The following is an 18,404-nucleotide window of genomic DNA, read 5'->3' on the forward strand; positions in this document are numbered from 1 at the left end:
CGAGAGAGGGCGAGTGGTGGTGCGAGAGAGGGTTTAGGTTTTTTCCTTTCGTATAGGTGTCGGGAGGGGAATTTGCGCTGACAGAGAGAGAGGGGGTTCCATGAGAGAAAGAGAGACTGGAGGCCTCCATTGACAGGCCAATGGACGCGAATTTTTTTGAATATTTTCGCTGATCAGCGACTTTGATCCGCGCAAATCTTTTATCGGATCGTGTGGTACAGATTATAATGCACAGATTGACCAATACATTGCAATGTATAATAGCTCAACTCTATATATATATATATATATGGCACACTATTTAATGTTAACAATCACATTTTACCTTTTAATAAATCGATATAAATTAATAATTTTTGTTGCTTAATTAGATATATAAGTAATTAATTAAATGACATCCATTTGATATTTGGTTTTTGTAATAAAATTCCTTTGAAAATTTTCAGAGGGAAAAAAGTTAATAGAGCGGACTAGCTAGGTTTTAGTTTATTATCCATATCCATATGAGATGTGACATAAAGAGAATTGCAGTGGAACCATTAGGCGCACGGCACGGCTACATCAAGAAAGAAAATCCTTTCATTTTCAAATACAATCCAAATGATATTATTATTCCCGATTTTTTTATTTTTATCCAAAAATTAAATTGAATTTCAAAAATCAACCGAACCGCATTTCAAATTTTAAAAGTACCCAAACCGCTAAACGGTTAACCGGACCCTAGGTTCGGTTAACGGTTTAGCGGACCAAGGGTTTAGCGAACCCTTGGTTCGGTTAACCGTTTAGCGGACCAAGGGTTTGGGTTCGGTTAACGGTTAACCGGATTCGTTGGTTCGCTGAACCGTTAACCGAACCCATTTTTTTTTTTTTTTTTACTTTTTTAAATACGAATTTTCATGTATATTTTCAATAGAAAAAAAAATTGAAATTTTTTTTTCTATTGAAAATATACATGAAAATTCGTATTTAGATTTATCAAATTTACACCAAAAATTTTTGTAAATCAAATATGAAATTTAAAATTATAGAAAAATACACATACACATACACATACACATATACATATACATATACATAAATAATATACAGTTACCAATTTTTTTTACTTTTTTTTTACTTTTTTTGAAATATACAGTTACTAATTTAAACTGAGAAATTCATTTTGATGGTTCATGATTACGGATCTTATACGACGAATTTAAACTGAGAAATTCATTTTGGACGAATTTTGGATTAATCCGAGAGTAAATTTTTTTTTGGGATTAATTACTAATTTTAATCGGAGAATTATTAATTTTATTTAATTCTTTGGTTCGTATAAATTTTGAGAATTATTATTCTTGAATCAATTCATAATTATTCTCTATTATTAAAATTTATGGGAGATGCAAAAGTTGGAGACCTTTAACCTCCCAAGAGGCCTCACATGCGCATCTCTATTTTTGCTATATTGGATCTAATACAACTTAAGATGAACAAAAATTCGGTCCAACCTCAATGACAGCCATGCGTTTTGACAAAATGGGCCGAACTTGCTGAATTTTGGCCAAAAGTTGATTGCATGGCTAATAAAGGGGAAGGACCGAACTATGTGTTATATGTGTTGTATTGGATCTTGACTATATGTTATATGATAGGATAAGATGGGATTGCATGTACAGAAAACTATATGTGTGTATATGTTGCACAAATTGTATTATGTTGGTATTTTCTATGATTTTATATGAATTCATATATAATTTTCGGCCTAATTAATTTTCTGTTGCAGAAATTTATTATATATATTTTCATATAAATAATTTTAGACCTTATTATTATTATTATTATTATTATTTTAGACCTTAATAATTGGATGTTGCAGAAACTATATATATTCTGTCGGAATATTTATTTTATTAATATTCTATATAATCTATATACACTAACCCTAAACCCTAAACACTATATATTCTATATAATCTACATATACATATAAAATAAAATTCGTATTTAGATTTATCAAATTTACACAAAAAAAATTTGTAAATCAAATCTGAAATTTAAAATTATAGAAAAATATACATACACATATACATATAAAATAAAAAAATACATATACATATGCATTTAAAATTTTCTGTTTTAAAAAAAAAAAAAAAAAAAAAAAAAATTGGGTTCGGTTAACGGTTCAGCGAACCAACGAATCCGGTTAACCGTTAACCGGACCCATGGTTTGGGTCCGGTTTAATGGTTAACCGAACCATTTTGAAAAGGTCCGGTTAACCGTTAACCGGAAATTTGGTCCGGTTAACGGTTAACCGGTTTGGGTAGATTTCAAATTTGACATCCGGTTCGGTTATTTTTTGAAATTTAATTTAATTTTTGGATATAAATAAAAAAATCGGTTATTATTCACTCCAATTCTCTCAATTCAACCTTTTTGCCACCAGTTGCCAATCTCAACTGCCAGTTTTAGTCTTATCCTCCTCTTCTCACTGCTTTTTCAAAAGAAAAAAAAAATATATACTGATGTTTTTAAATATTTTTTTAAACTAATATCTAATTTTTTTTTTAAAGAAAAATATATAATAAATCATTAAGTATTGGGTTTTCGTAAAAATGGATTAATTATAAAAAAGTAATTCTTAACCACAAAAAAAATCAAATTGTTCTCTCATATAATGAAGTTCAAAGCTTAAAAAAAATAGATAATTTGACTTTACCTATGTATGTGCTTTACCTTTACTTAAAATGCATATATTTAGCTATTACACAATACATATTTGACTAATTTTGTAAAGTTGATAAAAAAACATTGATAATATTTGAAAGATGAGATTTTTTTTTCAAAAATGACATCACTAAATCAAATATTGTTATCCTCTAAATTATTTTAAATATATGTTTACAATTAATCTATGTGAAAAATATGGTTCGAAAATATGAACTTGTTTTAACCAAACTTATTTTTACTTCTATATATATATAGAGTACAAAATATGTAAGAGGAGGGTTCAATGCCTCCATTTTTTGTGCCTCCATCATGCCTCCATTTTAAAAAACTTTAATAACTCAAAATTTAAATCTTAAAATTCAAAATAAAACCGTTGGATATGAACTACATCATTTTATCTATGCATATGTAAAAAATTATGGCATTTCAACTTTGTTTTGGTTGTCATCTTGAGCTTGTAAAAATTTATACTAATGTGCATAATTTCTAGACGTTGATTTTTCAACTTATTGATTCATATAAAAACAAAATTAAAATGTGATAATTTTTTATGGACACATAGAGAAAATAACATAGATAACATCTAACGGTTTTATTTTGACGTTTAAGTTTTAAACTTTGAGTTATTTACGTTTTTAAAAATGGAGGCATGATAGAGGCACAAAAAATGAAGGCATTTGAACCCTACTCTATTTTTTCATGTCACAATTTATCAATGTCTGAAGGTCATATTTGATTGGTACTTAAATTTAAAGATGATTAAGTTGCTTTTTCATTTTTACAATTTATTTGACAGTTTAAGTTATAGTTTAAATTAATATGCCTGAAAAAGTAAAATATTTTTCACCCCGAATTCGCGCCACAAGTTGAGAACGAAAGTAGCATTTCCCAAATGCCTGCTCTTGTTTCTTATATATTTGTTGTAAAATAAAGTTTCAACTTTCAAATGAGAATCAGGTATAACATTATTAAAGAATAGCATTATCTATCTGAGGGGTATGAAAAGACCAAAATATGCATCCTGAGTTTCTGACCTTGTTTTCCTTTCTCCTTTCTCTTTTTTCATTTTCTGCTGGCAAAACCAGTTCACACCAAAACTAATGACAATTCTATTTTTAAACCCTTGTCAAGAAACTTTTAGCAAAGCAATAATCAGATTGAAATTTTAAAGAAAATAAAAAAGAAAATGAAAATGATCATCACATCTATCTCTTAGGACATGTTCGGCTACCAGGCAAAAACGGAAATGGACTTGGGTTCGGGTACAATTTGAATGGCTGAAACACTGTGCGTGTGGGGGAAAAAAAATCACTCTGAATGAATTTTTTTTCCCTCAAGAACACAATAGCAACCAAACAAGCCCTTACAGAAAATGTTATCAAACTATCAATACATAATCTTATTAGAGTAAAGCTAGCGTGTGACATGCTCACCAAGAAAGTTTGGTGAGCATAACTCCAAAAGCATATCGGATCGACGTCAAATGTCAAATCCAAACCGTTGAAATCCATGTACTTCATGAGTGATGCATATATATGCAAAATTTTGAAAGTTTCGATTTTATTTGCTACACGGTCAAGTGGTCAAAGAAATGAACATTTTATTATAAGTTATTTTATATATTCAATTTTTATTATTTCTTTGACCACTTGACCGTGTAGCAAATAAACTCGAAACTTTCAAAATTTTGCATGTATATGTATCACTCATGAAGTACATGGATTTCAACGGTTTGGATTTGGCATTTAACGTCGATCCGATATACTTTTGGAGTTATGCTCACCAAACTTTCTTGGTGAGCATGTCACACGCTAGCTTTACTCATCTTATTACTATCTTCAAAATAGTAAATATATATCCAACTAAGGAAGGTTCCTCTCTCAAATCTCAATCCAAAGCTAATTAAGCACATCTGTATCGGTCCCAGCTCAGTATGGAAAACATTCAACACTTGGAGAGGCACATCTAGTCATTATCAAATTAAATTAAACATTCATGGCTTCATTGATAAGTATCCCCACATACTCAACCTATGACCTTACCACTATATAATACCAGTATCATGTCATAGTGCATACGAACCATAACATCAATTTGACAACAATTGGGCAAAAAGCTTGTTAGGCAAGAAAAAGAAAACATGTACAATAAAAATCTATATTTATATTATTCTGGTCCTTAATTAAATTTCTTGCCTAGATCAACCAAATCAAGTCTTAATTAAATTGGGTCAATCCAAAAATAAGCAAGACAGCATCAACCAATCTATAAGAGGCAAATTCAAGTATAGCCTCGTAATCAAATTCTGTAAGGGTATATTTTTACAAATTAATTAAATCTTAATTTTTCTACTCTAGGAAATTAATTAAGCCCATAACAAAAACATATCTGAAGCTGAATAAAATAAATTATCCAACTGTATATATACGGATGCACACCTCAATAAATTAAGCCTCTAATAAAGCCAAGTGATCATGACTCAATAACTTGAATTGGTCAATTAAAGCCTCAACTAGGCCAACTAACTGATCAATCCGCCATTAATTAACTCTAGTCAAGCAATAGTTTCTTGATAACGTCAAGTAGCTAGATAGGGGCATGGCCTTAATAAAGAAATTTAAATTCACTAACTGTTCAAGGAACAACGGTCACAAAAACATATACAATTAATATTCAGTCATATATAACCGCGCGTAGAATATTGAATTATACTGTGACAGTGAACACAATCTAATCCAGACAGGAACTATAATTAATATTGCATCATGTTCAATTGACAAAAAGGAAAATCAAATTCCTACCTTAATGGTGAATTAATTAATTATGAGTAACAAAGTTGACAGGAGGCAGATCTACATTCACCCATATGGGTGCTAATTAAGCCACTCTATAATATTAAAAATTTAGTTATGTATATCGAAATTTAATTGAATTATATTTTTTTAGGACTTTTTATATAGCCTAGCCTGTCTCATAAACTATCACATGTTTATTAATTTGTAGTCTAGTGGTTAGAACATACTTTGTGGTTGTTTTTTTTTTGAAAATATTGGTAGAGGCTACCAATTGGTTACATCATTCATCATTAAGCATTAAGTAACAACTCAATATCTCAAATAGAAATTACAATCCATAGAGGCATGTGGATGCCATCTATCCAATTCCTTCTCGACTAACTGATCCTGCACAATATCTCATCCACAGCTTCTCTTCTTGCAAAATCAGTTGTACCAGTATCTTTGGGTGCTTCATCTTGTCCGAAAAAACCTTGTCGTTCCTTTGCTTCCACAGATTCCATAATGTGCACATGAACAAGGTTGCCCATTCTTTTCTTTGCATCGCCCCACTGTTATTTTCCAAAGATTTTTCCCATGTTTGCTGTACCGAGATTCCCACTAAGAGTACTTCTCTTCCCTTATTCCTTGCTATTTCTCGCCACACTGCTGTTGCATATCTACACCTGAAAAATAGGTGATGTGCAGTCTCTAGACTGCAAGCTACACACATTACACATCTCGGTTGACAGTGCATTCGTCTTCTCACCATAATGTCGTGTGTCAGTAATCTGTTTTTGAGGTGCAGAAATGTAAATACTTTGACCTTTGGAGGGGTTACTTTGTGGTTGTTGAGAGCTTGAATTCAATTTCCATGAACAACATGTATATTGTTCATTTTAATTTTAATTTTAGCATCTCCTATTAGCTATTATGAATTTCTAGTTCCACCCATACTGATCATTTCAGCTGGTGCCAAGCAGCTAAGTTATATATAATCCTTTGCAGAAAATTGGTTTGAAACACATTATTTGTTGCTGAAATTAATTAGTTTGAGGACTTTAAATCTTTTAACTCTCATTTCATATTTAAAAAACATAAAAGTTCAAATAACAGTGGACGGCTTAATACAATATTTTTAAAGTTCAAACGGTCGATTTAAACTATTCAATATATATGATCTTCATATTAAAATGTGTTGGGAAACCAAAATTTTTTTTTTTTTAAAAAAATTGTTTACTATTATTTTGAATTGGTACAAAGTCACTATTTTTCACAAGATTCTACACCATCCAAAATAATGATTTTGTACCTATTTAAATTTTTTTTTAAAATATAAAATTTGATCTTCAACCACAATTTAATATGGAGATCATGTTAAGCTGTTTGAATCGACTGTTAGACTTTGAAAAAAAACATATATAAAAATGTGAAACCAAAGGGCTACTAGAGAAGTTTAGTTGGACTTGTGTTAGAACAAATCAAGTGTGGTTGTGAAACCAAAACGCACTAACACAATCATGCTAATTTAGCTAACTGCTGTAACACAATTATATATGTTGCTTCAACAAATAAATTTATCAAACTCATTTGACAAATTAAATAGTAATATTAAAATATATCATCTGAATATCAAAAGTAAAATAATGAATGATGATGATATTATAATTTAAAATCTGTAAAATGAGCACTAACATTAGAATCCATCAAAATGTTATTTGACTCGACATCATGATGCACTATATATCCTTGTGATCAATAATTAATGGCACAAAGCCTACTTCACCATTCCAATTTCCAAAAGGTTAATTTTCTGCTCGACACCTTTTTCTTGTGTTACATGAGTGTCAATCGAACTCATACTTATCCGTCCGTTATCGCCTCATATTTTATACATTTATTTTTTTCTATAAAATTAATTAATATATGTAAGTTTGTTGTCAATGTTACTATTTAAAATTTTAATTTATTACTCATGTAGGTTGTTTGAATAAAAAATAGAAGGTAATGTTATACCTTACAACAAAAGTCTCTTGAATCGAAGCGTCTGTTTCTTTTGCAACAACTTCAAGCTCCCATTTTCCGTGTAATTCATGCACAAGAAGCTTCTAATTGTGTGTTCCTAAATTGCAACATAGACGTTTCACAATACCTACTGTCTTACACCTCCGAATATAATTTCTCTTCAAATTTTTGGTTCCAATTAATATATACTCTCACTAAGAATCCTTTTAATGACAAGTGGCGGGACACTGTGGAGAACAAAGAGGACTAAGCATCCCTTATAAATTGACATTTTAAACTTTAATTCATTAAATTTTGTAATTTTCATATGTATTAATATCTTTTAGCTCCCCTTATAAAGTGAAATTGCAGGCATGGTTCAATCATATCACAAAGTACCGAGGTTTATTACCTTTTCCTTTACATTAGTTTCTGAATTTCTTTTACTGCAATTTACATTCCAACTGTACAATAAGTCCAAGGGTTTAAATGTAAAACATGACACTTCTGTTGTCTAATAAATAAAACTTAGAGGCTAGACTTCCAAATTTTCACTCAAAAAAGAAGAAGAAGAAGCTCCCATTATAAAATGAAATTGCACTGTATTTAAAATTTTAGCCCCCCAATCTCTATTTTTTAGTTTCGTCCCTGTTAACGACAACAAACTTTGTTTCATTTTCAGAGTTTTTCACCAAAATTATGCATAGACCTTACCTTCTCCGACGTTTCCAATGATGTTTCTTCGGTTATGTCTGTTATTACTAAGGGGAACCGCTAATTAGCTCAAAAACTGAAAATAAATGTGATTGAAAGTAAATATATGAGTTTAGAGAAAATTGACACGCGAGATGATAATAGAGTTCGGCAAAACAAAGACCTACGTCTCCGGGGCATCGCAACCTCTTTCTTGGTGCGTCTTTCTATTATCCAATAAAAAATGTTTACAACTTGTGAACTGGTGAGCCCTTACAACCAAGAAAAGTCACACGGCCAACAAAAGATGAGCGCCGGCGAGCCCTTACAACCAAGGAAAGTCGCACGAGCTACTTGAGATGAGAACGAAGTCTCAAATTCTAGATGAATAAGAGAAACACTCAATAGATCACTCTAACCTAATCTAACTTGAGATTAGTGAAGTAGGTTTGAGTTTGTTTGAGAGATATTGAAGTTTTAAGCTCAATCAACAATGGTGGAACCAAGCTCACAGAAAATCACATCTTTTGCAATTAGGGACGGCTTGGGTTGGTTTGGGAAGAAAGCCCAAAGTCCTATTTATAGAAACAGCTAAAAAATGAGCTAAATGAGCTAAAATGTTACAACATTTTAGTTCAAAATGTTACAACATTTTAGTTCAAAATGCGATTTAGGGTTTCAATTTTCTGACAGCTCAGCTAATTGATCAAAAACGTTATAACGATTGTATAACATTTCTATAACGTTTTGCACTGTAAAAATCTTGATCAAAATCAGAAATTTCTAAAGTTTAGAAATTAATTAAAACGTTACCAACTTTTTAAAACGTTACAAACGTTTTAAAACATTACAGCCTTTTCCACAAACGTTATAACTTTTTAAAACGTTACAGCCATAACTTTTTAAAACGTTACAACAACGTTTTCGATTTCTTTGACTTTGATCGAGTTGTTTCACAGCGTTTTCTTAAGGTATAATCGTTAAAATGTTTTACAAACGTTACCAACGCTTTTATCCTGTTGAAACAACATCAAAAACACTTTATCAACTTTAAAATATTATAAATTAAATTTTTGATAAATATCTTCATGATTTCTTCAGTTCAAGCATTCTACATTGCAATTCCAATTCGGTTTGAACCTACATAATTCTAAAATATAAGAAATCGTAAAATTCAATAATTGTATGTTTTGCAAATTAGTCAAATAAACGAAAAAAATTATTGCTAGAACAACAATGTCTGATTATAGTGAAGCTCAATAATCGAATTGGAATGTCTCCGTACCGGAGGATCTTTATCGTTTCCTTGTTTATGAAACATTTTCTTGTCATGAGTGAAAAAAAAAATCTCAAAATAACAATTAAGGAGTAATTCAAGATATAACATTACGATAATTGCGTGATAATTTAACAAAAATACAAAATTATATTATCTTAAGAATTATATGATTTATTAGTTAAATCAAACACATAATTTTTAAATTAAAAGAGGAACATAATATAAGAATCATTCAATTAAAAAAATAATAGAGAAATTAAATTGGACATATTAATTAAAGAGAAAATGTATGCTCTCCGGTTCTCCATCCCTCAATTTGTGTCTCAAACTCACTTTTTATTTTTAGATTTTTGGTACCTTTATTTTTTGAATTGTTTGTATTTTCTTTTCCTTAGCACTCATCTCTCACTTTATACTTTTTTTTTTCTTTTTCTCCGTTCAATATCGCTAATATTTTCAACGATATATGAATAATCTTACAAATTTAAAACTACAAGCATCTTATACTCGATTTTTTTTTTTTTCAAATGAGATTCATATTGAAATACTTTTTCATAATTAGACTTGAAATGAATATTTTACATAGTTGTATAGTAAAATTTATAGACTTCAAAATTTTGATTTATTAGTTGGATGCAGGAGCTAAATTGCTTGTTAGGTTTACAGATTTGAAAATCAGCACTTTACAAGTTTTGTGACAAGGTTTATACACTTGAGAGCTTGGATTTAAATAATTAAATGCACCAACTAGCGTCAGATCTAAAAAGATAATTAAAATTCATATATTACGTGTTAGATTTACAGACTTAAAATCAACACTTTACATAAATGTGTAACAAGATTTACAGATTTTAAAGCTTGAATTAAAATAATTGAATACAATAGTTAGCGTAAGATCTAAAAGGTTGATAGTTTGGGAGATTTGCCTTCAGAATCTGTCTTTAAACTTGGCACGAATCTCAAAGCACAAATAATATTGGTCCCCTACCCCATCTCGAATAGGTACCAGCTGAGAGTAAATCTAGGTCGTCCGTTTCAATTGTGTTGAGTTAGATATCTGAGAAGATACGGATCCGACAATTAGTAGGTCTCTTAATTAAAATATAAATAAAATGATATATCCAAAAAGGTTGGGGACTTAATATTATTTATCTGTATTTTTATAGTGATAATCCATTGTAGTTAAATAACTGATTAATATGATCAAATTAAAACTATTCTTAAATCTTAATGCCTCAAGAGACATGATAAGCTCCAAAGGACCTATAAATAAAGCTTCCTCCCCATTCTCATTCTATGCCTTCAACGAGTGTATATTTTATGAGATAGCTTTTTAGTTCACCACAAAACTGGGCTAACTCTAAGCAAAAAAATAAAATAAAAGCTGGCTAACAATTTATATGTAGCCTATTTAAATGCACGGGACAATATTAATAGAAAATATATTTTCAGAATTTGTGCTTTTATAATCTGAACGGTTTGATTTTTTTTCCAAATCAACTTAAATTTTGAGATAGGGCGTGAAATCCAAGTAATGCAAGGCTCGAAGAGCAAAGCTAGGATGTGATGTGTTCATAAAGAGGGTTTGATAAGTACAATTCTAAAAATATATTGGATCGACTTCAAATGTCAAATTCAAACTGTTAAAATCCATGTATTTCATGAGTGATGCACGCACATACAAAATTTAAAAATTTCGAATTTATTTGCTACAAGGTCAAGTGGTCAAAGAAATAAGTTTTTTATAAGTTAATTTGTAAGTTGTTTTATATATTCAATTTTTATAATTCCTTTGACCTCTTGACCTTTTAGCAAATAAACTCGAAACATTTAAAATTTTGAATGTGCATGCATCACTCATGAAGTACATGAATTTTAACAATTTGAATTTGATATTAAAAATCGATCCGATATATTTTTAAAGTTATGCTCACCAAATCCTCTTAGGGAACGTTTGGATGGTGCAAGGATTAGTGCAAGAATAACAATTTTTGGGTTAGTGATTGAGAATAGTGCTAACCCAAGGGATTCAAGAATAACACTAACTTTGGCTATTTCGGATTAGTAGAAATATTGTTTGGATTGTATATTAGGAGTAGCACTAATTTTTAATTGATATGACTAACCCCGTTTCTTCTATTTTTCGCTAACCTATGGTTTTGACGGAATAACATAATAGAGTTTTTTCTCTGCTATTCTTATTTCCTATATGTTGTTTGAATGACAGAGTTCTAGAAATAGCTCCACTATTCTGAAAATAACTTTATTCTCACCGCAATCAAACGCATCTTTAGTTAATACATCACAACTTAGCTTTACTAATGCTCGAATGATACCCATGACAACTAACTTTATTCAAATTTTAGGGACGATCTAAATCATCCATCTGACCTGGAAATTCAGACACGTGTAAAGAAAATGTCTCCGTACAACAGTAACCGAATCTGGGATATCTATCGGAGCTTCCAATCGTAACTAGCCAAAGAAGGATTTTTCATTTTAACCGTTACGCGTGACAAACATTTATTGGATTCAGAGCATCGCGCTGATATCGACGTTCCCGAAGGTTTAAATCCTCTCCATTTCATAAAAACCGTCGAGCTTCCTGTTTATTACCACAGGGAAAAACGTGAAAAACGTGTGCTATCTTCGAGGTCTCTCTGGGTTTCATGAAATGGAGATGGTGTTATCACTTATCAGTGCGGAGTTTGAAAGGCACGATGTGAGGTCAAATTTGAACGATGGGAACATGGCCCCACAAGGTCAGAGTCCAACGTGGGCCCAAGAAAGGAAAGGCACTAGGCAGTAGGCAAACACACCTCGCAACGGCTCTCTCCGGAATCGCAGCCACGTGTCAGACATTGGTCAACACAGATTCCGCATTGTTGCATAGATTTGACTGTGCTCGGAGCATAATGTTCAACACACACCGGTATTGTTCTGATTGACTTCTAGTGTTAAAAAAGTTCCTTCCGATACATGATAAGTATTTGACGGTAGGCCAGGTGTAGAAAAAAAAAAGAAAATGCACGGTGAATCGCATCCAACCTCCCTCTCCGCAAGAAAAGAAAAGAAAAGAAAAGTAACCCCACTGAAAAACCAGCGGACCGAAAGAGAAAAGAAAACCCCGCATAAAAGAAGAGAGCGAGAGCGACCGAGGTCCGAGATATATATCTCAAAGTCTCAGATATCTGAGAGAGAGAGAGAGGCTATTGAGAAAATTTATTTATTCGGAGAGCTGGCGAGGAGAGCAGAGAGCGAGAGGTGGAAGAGGAAGGTGATGGCATGGTGGCAAAAGAGAATTCTCTTTCCAGTTAAACGCGCATGGTTACATCTCTCCTCTAGAGTCAGGCCGCGTACCGACGCTAATGGTATCTTCTTCTTCTCTCTCTTTCATTCGCTTCAATTTGTTTAACACTTTTTGATAGTTCTAATTTCTCAAATGCAACCTAGCTCTCTTATTTCTAGATAAATACTGATAGTTTCCTTTGCGTTTTGCGCACAATTATACCTTTTGTCGGTTTAGTTATTTAATCAAGATAAAATAAATACAACTACCGTGTCAGTGCGAGGAAGATTTTGAGCGTTGCTTGTTTTTGTTTTCAACTTTGACTTTCGGTTACACGCCATCTTGACTTAGAAATCAGATATTGTTCTTTTGGAATTACATGAACCTGCTTAATTTTCTTCATTCCATACAATTCCAATCATGTTCGGTACATTTGGAATAGTGGAATTGAGGTAATTTTCACATGTAAAAAAGTCACTATTCCTCAATTCCACCTCTATTATGGAATAGTGGGATGGAATAGAGAGGAGCTAAAGCGTAAAAGATAAGGGTTTGACTGCATATTTCCATTCCAATTTCACGTTTTCTCTATTCCATTTAATTCTACTTAACGTTCGGCTACTATTCCTTCACAATTCCTCGCTCTTTTCCTATTCCACCACAATTCCTTTGTGCCGAACAAGCCCATTGAGATTTGTGTATGAAAAAATATAAACGGTTAGATGAGTAAAAGTAGGTTTCTGTAATTCAAAAAAAAAAAAAATTCGTACTTGTGAAATAGCTAGAATTCTTTTCTGTTCTGCAATCATGTTTTTAACTTGCATGTTTTTTCCTATTATATTTTTGATAAAAATCACCTCGCTAAATAAGTTTTCTATACATATGGGTAGTACTTTGGCAATAATAGCAATTATTATTCCCATGTTTATCTTTTTTCTTGTTGTTTATACTTTTCATGTTATTCCTTTTGTCACGTTTGTGGTCCTTCAAAAAGTGGAAATTGATATGCTAGAATTTATCTTAAATTTTTCCATGTTCCTTTTCCACGGGGTAATACTTTTCTAATTGGTTTGTCGGCAGCAAATAAGAAATTACGATGCCAGAAATTGTCTCAATTTCAAGCCATAGTTAATTTCTAAGTAAACAAGCTGCTTAAAGTCCATGAAATTTTACAACAAATTTGGATTTGCTTTGAAGTGTAATTTAGTTGGCTTTATACAATTTGAAATCAAACATAGAAGGATAGTTCATGAATGGTGCATGCAAGGGGTCAGTTGTTCTTTTTCTTTCTAGAGAAGAGACAATTGGTCTTATGTTTGCTCAAAACAGAATATTCTGATGGAATTTTCATATTTAATATTTAATGAAAAACGTTTTGACTTGGTGTGGACCATAGCAAATTATTAGTAGTCATCATACCTGAATAAATCATTTTTTTTTAGTAAACATAGAGCATTAGTAGAAACATCCAAAAACACAGAATATGTTCCTTATCTTTATTTCTTTCTTGAAAAGCCTATGTTCCAACAGAATCCATCCATTTATATAAAATTAATTGAATTATTATTGTTATTAATTATCTGTTATGATGCTTTCTTAGTTATTTATTTGGCATCAACATCAGAATTAATTATACATCATCATTTTTTTATTGCTTTCCCTAAAGAAAAAGGAATACTTATGGAAAAGCAGATCCTCACAACCTGTGGTCCTTGAGCTTGTAGAAATAAACAAATTTCATGGCTGGTATGTAGCCTCGTCAATTCTCGATGTGGGTCCACTGATCTACAATTTATATGGGTGCTAATTTGGGATAAGAAAAAATATGTCATATATTTATTATATTTTCTCATATCCTTGGTGTTTAGCTTCTTACAAGCTGTGTTGTTGCAATTGAAGGTTCTATTTAGATCTAGACTAAATATTGAGGTACATTGAACTGTTCAGATTGCACCTGTTGTTTACTTTCTACTAAAACCAGGCATTTTGGCAGCTTATGATTTTGACTGGATCTGGTTTTGTCTGATTTGAAACAGTGACCTCAACATCAAAATTGGCTTTCTTAGTTACTGTGTAATATTTGGAAAAGCACGAGAGAGTTTGTTCAAAGTAGTGGTTCTAATACTTTTGACATTTTACAAGAAAAAATTTCAATATACATCTTTAGAGGTCATCTGGAAATTTTTCAAGTTTGAAGAAGGTAATTTCAAATGTGGAAACAGAGTACGGATTTTCGTATTGGAATTTGAAATCTTAAGGAATTATATTGAAATTATTTTAGAATGATTTTGCGAAGAAGGTTGTTTAGAATGATTTCGATACTTTTGGGAATAATTAAATTTTAAGAAAACCTTGAATATTTAATAAATGGTGTATTGGAGGGATAAAAGAATTAATACATTTGAAATTGTTGTATTACTCAAAGTGCAGATGGCGGAATACTGAAGCTGCATGGCGATGTGCAAACTTGTGAGTACCAAGACGTGCAAGTGATGTGGGAGATTTTGCGAAGCGAAATGGAGGTGTCCAATAGTGTTGCCAGACAACAACAAAAGCACACCTTTTGGAGGATGCCAGCGTGGCCCCACCGTCAGTCTAATACAGACCAGTGAAGTATCTGATACAAAAGAGAAGCAGTGGCTCTCAGTGCCTGAAGTCACAACGAAGAGTATAGTAGGCACCCTCTACAGTGGTGGTGACTGGCATGGCATCTGAGAGACTGAGACACTGTTTTTCTTCTTTTAGATGTAATAAGTAATTACTGAACTTACTATTCACTATAAAAAAATGATATGTGATTTATGCAATGTTATGCAAATCCAGTTGTACATATTGTAGATTTGCATAATTTGCAAAATTCATCATGTAATGAACATGGATGCTGTATGGACTTAGTGGCTCTGGCATATAGAAGAAACAAAAATAAAACCGGGACAATGTATTTGCTGTTACTTTTTTCTCCACTTCTTTAATGTGATGCTTTTGTGTTATGTTTCACATCTCTTGCCCAAAAAAGAAACTAAACATTTTTTTTTTTTTTTTTGTTTAGTATGTTTTAAAGATCTAGCATGCAATTTGCTAAATCTATATTTACTAATCCCAATTTCAGCAAGCGTCACTACTAAGTATTAACATGCACGAGGCAACAAGAAAAGGACACACAATGTTTATTTTTTATTTTTTATTTATACAGGTGAAGTTTTGGTTGGTACAGACCGAACTAAACAGGTAAAGTTCTGGTAAGAGACGTATCAGTTTTTACAGGTTTGGATTAAATTCAGAAACGGATACAATTCCTAGGGATCCTATTGCTCCTCGAGTCAATATCTCAAAATTTATTAAAACCAAATTAAAGAGAGGGATAAATGAAGAAAAGGGACAATTTGAAATAGACACCTTTCCTTTATTCTAGTCTCAGAAGATAGACATATCCCATCATTTCAGACCGACATATTCTATCGTAGAAGTTGAAGTGCAGTTTCTCACAGGGCTCAAATTAAATTATGCATTTACATCTTGGTCGGTATGGATTTTGCTAGTACATATATAAAACAGGTTATCCAGTACCAACAAAATTACATTAAGATCCGATTTACCTTTTGGTATTTACTAAATATCAATGGTAAAAAGGCAGCACACACTCTAGGCTGGAGCGGACTCAGGATTTTCGTCAGGGGGGCAAAAAAATATCGAACCGGGTTTAAATTCATTAACTAATTAGGTACTTGATAAAAAAATATTGCTTTAACTCATACTTTTCAATACTCTGACTTGTAATTTCTGATTCTCTAACCTATAGTTCTAATTATCAATCATAATTCAAAAAAAAAAATATTTTAGTTTTAACTCTAAAAATAAACCCCAATTATAATTCAAACATTCAGAGGAGGGTAAAAAAATTTGCAGAGGGGGACAAAGTCGATAGGAACATCCCGATCTCTACTAAAACTCAAAATAGCTGCCCCCGGAACACTCTAGGAACGCTCTTGTCAGTAGGGGTGTTCATTAGTTCGGTTTGGTTAAAACAAAAAAAATAGTAAATTATAATTTTATTTGGATTTCAAAAATTCAACCAAACCGATTAAAATAAAATTGTCAATCGAACCAAACAAACTGAACTAAATTGTAGTTTGTTCAGATGAACCTAAATAAGAAGATTAATTAAAAAATAAATAGTTTTTTTTGTTAATTTTTTTAATATTCTTAAAATAATTATTTATTTCAACACAAAATTGAAGTATGTTTTAGTGATTTTCATATTCAAGAAGAAAGAAAATACTCATGATTAATTGATCTAACAGGTTTTCAAAATAATTAAACCGGTTTTAAAAATTGAATCAAACCGATCAATTAAACCGGACCCAATGAACACCCCTACATACCAGCAGACAAAATAGCTAAAGATGAAAGAACACTCGAATTGAACAAATATGAGGGTTTTATGCGCAATTTCAGTGTAGACCTAATTTATTTATCATGGAATCCACATATGGTCACAAAATAAAGTGATATGATCAGGACAAACATGTCGCGGTCTCTCTTTCTCTTTCTGTACTAAAAAAATTTAATGAAGTCACAAAAAGCAAGACCTGCATTAGGGTTTTGTTAAAAATAGCCGAAGGAAATGCATTAACAAATTCATTGAATGAGAAAAAGATATCCACACAAAGACAGCATCTTACTAGTGCCTTTATAGGCCATCAAAAAATCTTTTAAGCCTCTTATTTTACGGTTTATTATGCTGATTGTCCTCTTGAAATTGGATATACCACCAGAAAAATAAATAAAAAGGAAAAGTTGATTGGTGATTTTTTTATTTTTTTTATTTTTTGGTTAAAAAGGCCAACGCCTTGACATCCACTGTCAAACAATGTAAAAAAAATAAAAAAGGTAAACGCCCAATTTTATTAAAGCAGCGAAACATAGAATTCAGTATTACAAATGGATATCCCATAGAAGGTTGATTGGTGATTTTTTGATTAAAAAGGCCAAGTTCCAATTTCATTAAAGCAATGAAAAGTTGATTGGTGATTATCTTTGAAGAATACATGGAGTAGAACTAGGGTGTTTTAAGTTCATCAAAGGCTTTGGTGAACTCAAGTTTAAAACCCATCAAATCAATTTCAAATGACGAATTTGAACTGTTGAAATCCACCTATCTTGCGAGTGATGTCTATATGTGAAATTTTTAAACATTCAAATGAATTTAGTATAAAGTTAAGCGGTCAAAATTAGAAGGTTAATAAATTAATTTTAATGCATTTATTTTTTGAACGTTTTTTTTGACCTTTTGACTATAAAAAATTAATTTTTTTTTACATGTAGACGCATAACTTATGAGGTAAGCTGATTTCAACAGTTCGAATTCGTTAATTTAATGGATTTTAGAATTGAGTTCACCGAGCCCCTTGATGAACTTAAGAACAGCCTAATTCAACTGTAGAATACATGTATCTCTTAATCTTTGAAGAATATTGAATAGACATAGTAAAGGTAGTTTGAATTAGGTCAGCTACAGCCTACAAGTCACAAGTCACACATATTCTCCCAACTAAATTAAACGCACTGCCACTGTGGCTTGTCTTTTGTAGCGTTGGGTTGCAGAGTTCAACATTTTTTATATTTAGAAATTAAAAAATAAAATTATCTCCA

General features: G+C 31.4%; 1 protein-coding gene across 1 annotated transcript; it reads left to right on the forward strand.

Moving 5' to 3' along the window:
• The first annotated feature begins 12,618 nt into the window (after nucleotides 1–12,618).
• LOC144558315 (uncharacterized) lies at nucleotides 12,619–15,680 on the forward strand. Its single transcript, XM_078307130.1, has 2 exons — nucleotides 12,619–12,834; nucleotides 15,183–15,680. Exons 1-2 carry the CDS (start codon nucleotides 12,744–12,746, stop codon nucleotides 15,362–15,364), a joined length of 273 nt encoding a protein of 90 aa, XP_078163256.1. The 5' UTR covers nucleotides 12,619–12,743; the 3' UTR covers nucleotides 15,365–15,680.
• Nucleotides 15,681–18,404: the final 2,724 nt, after the last annotated feature.

The sequence above is a fragment of the Carex rostrata genome, chromosome 8, assembly GCF_964058835.1.
Source record: "Carex rostrata chromosome 8, lpCarRost1.2, whole genome shotgun sequence".
Classification (NCBI taxonomy): domain Eukaryota; kingdom Viridiplantae; phylum Streptophyta; class Magnoliopsida; order Poales; family Cyperaceae; genus Carex; species Carex rostrata.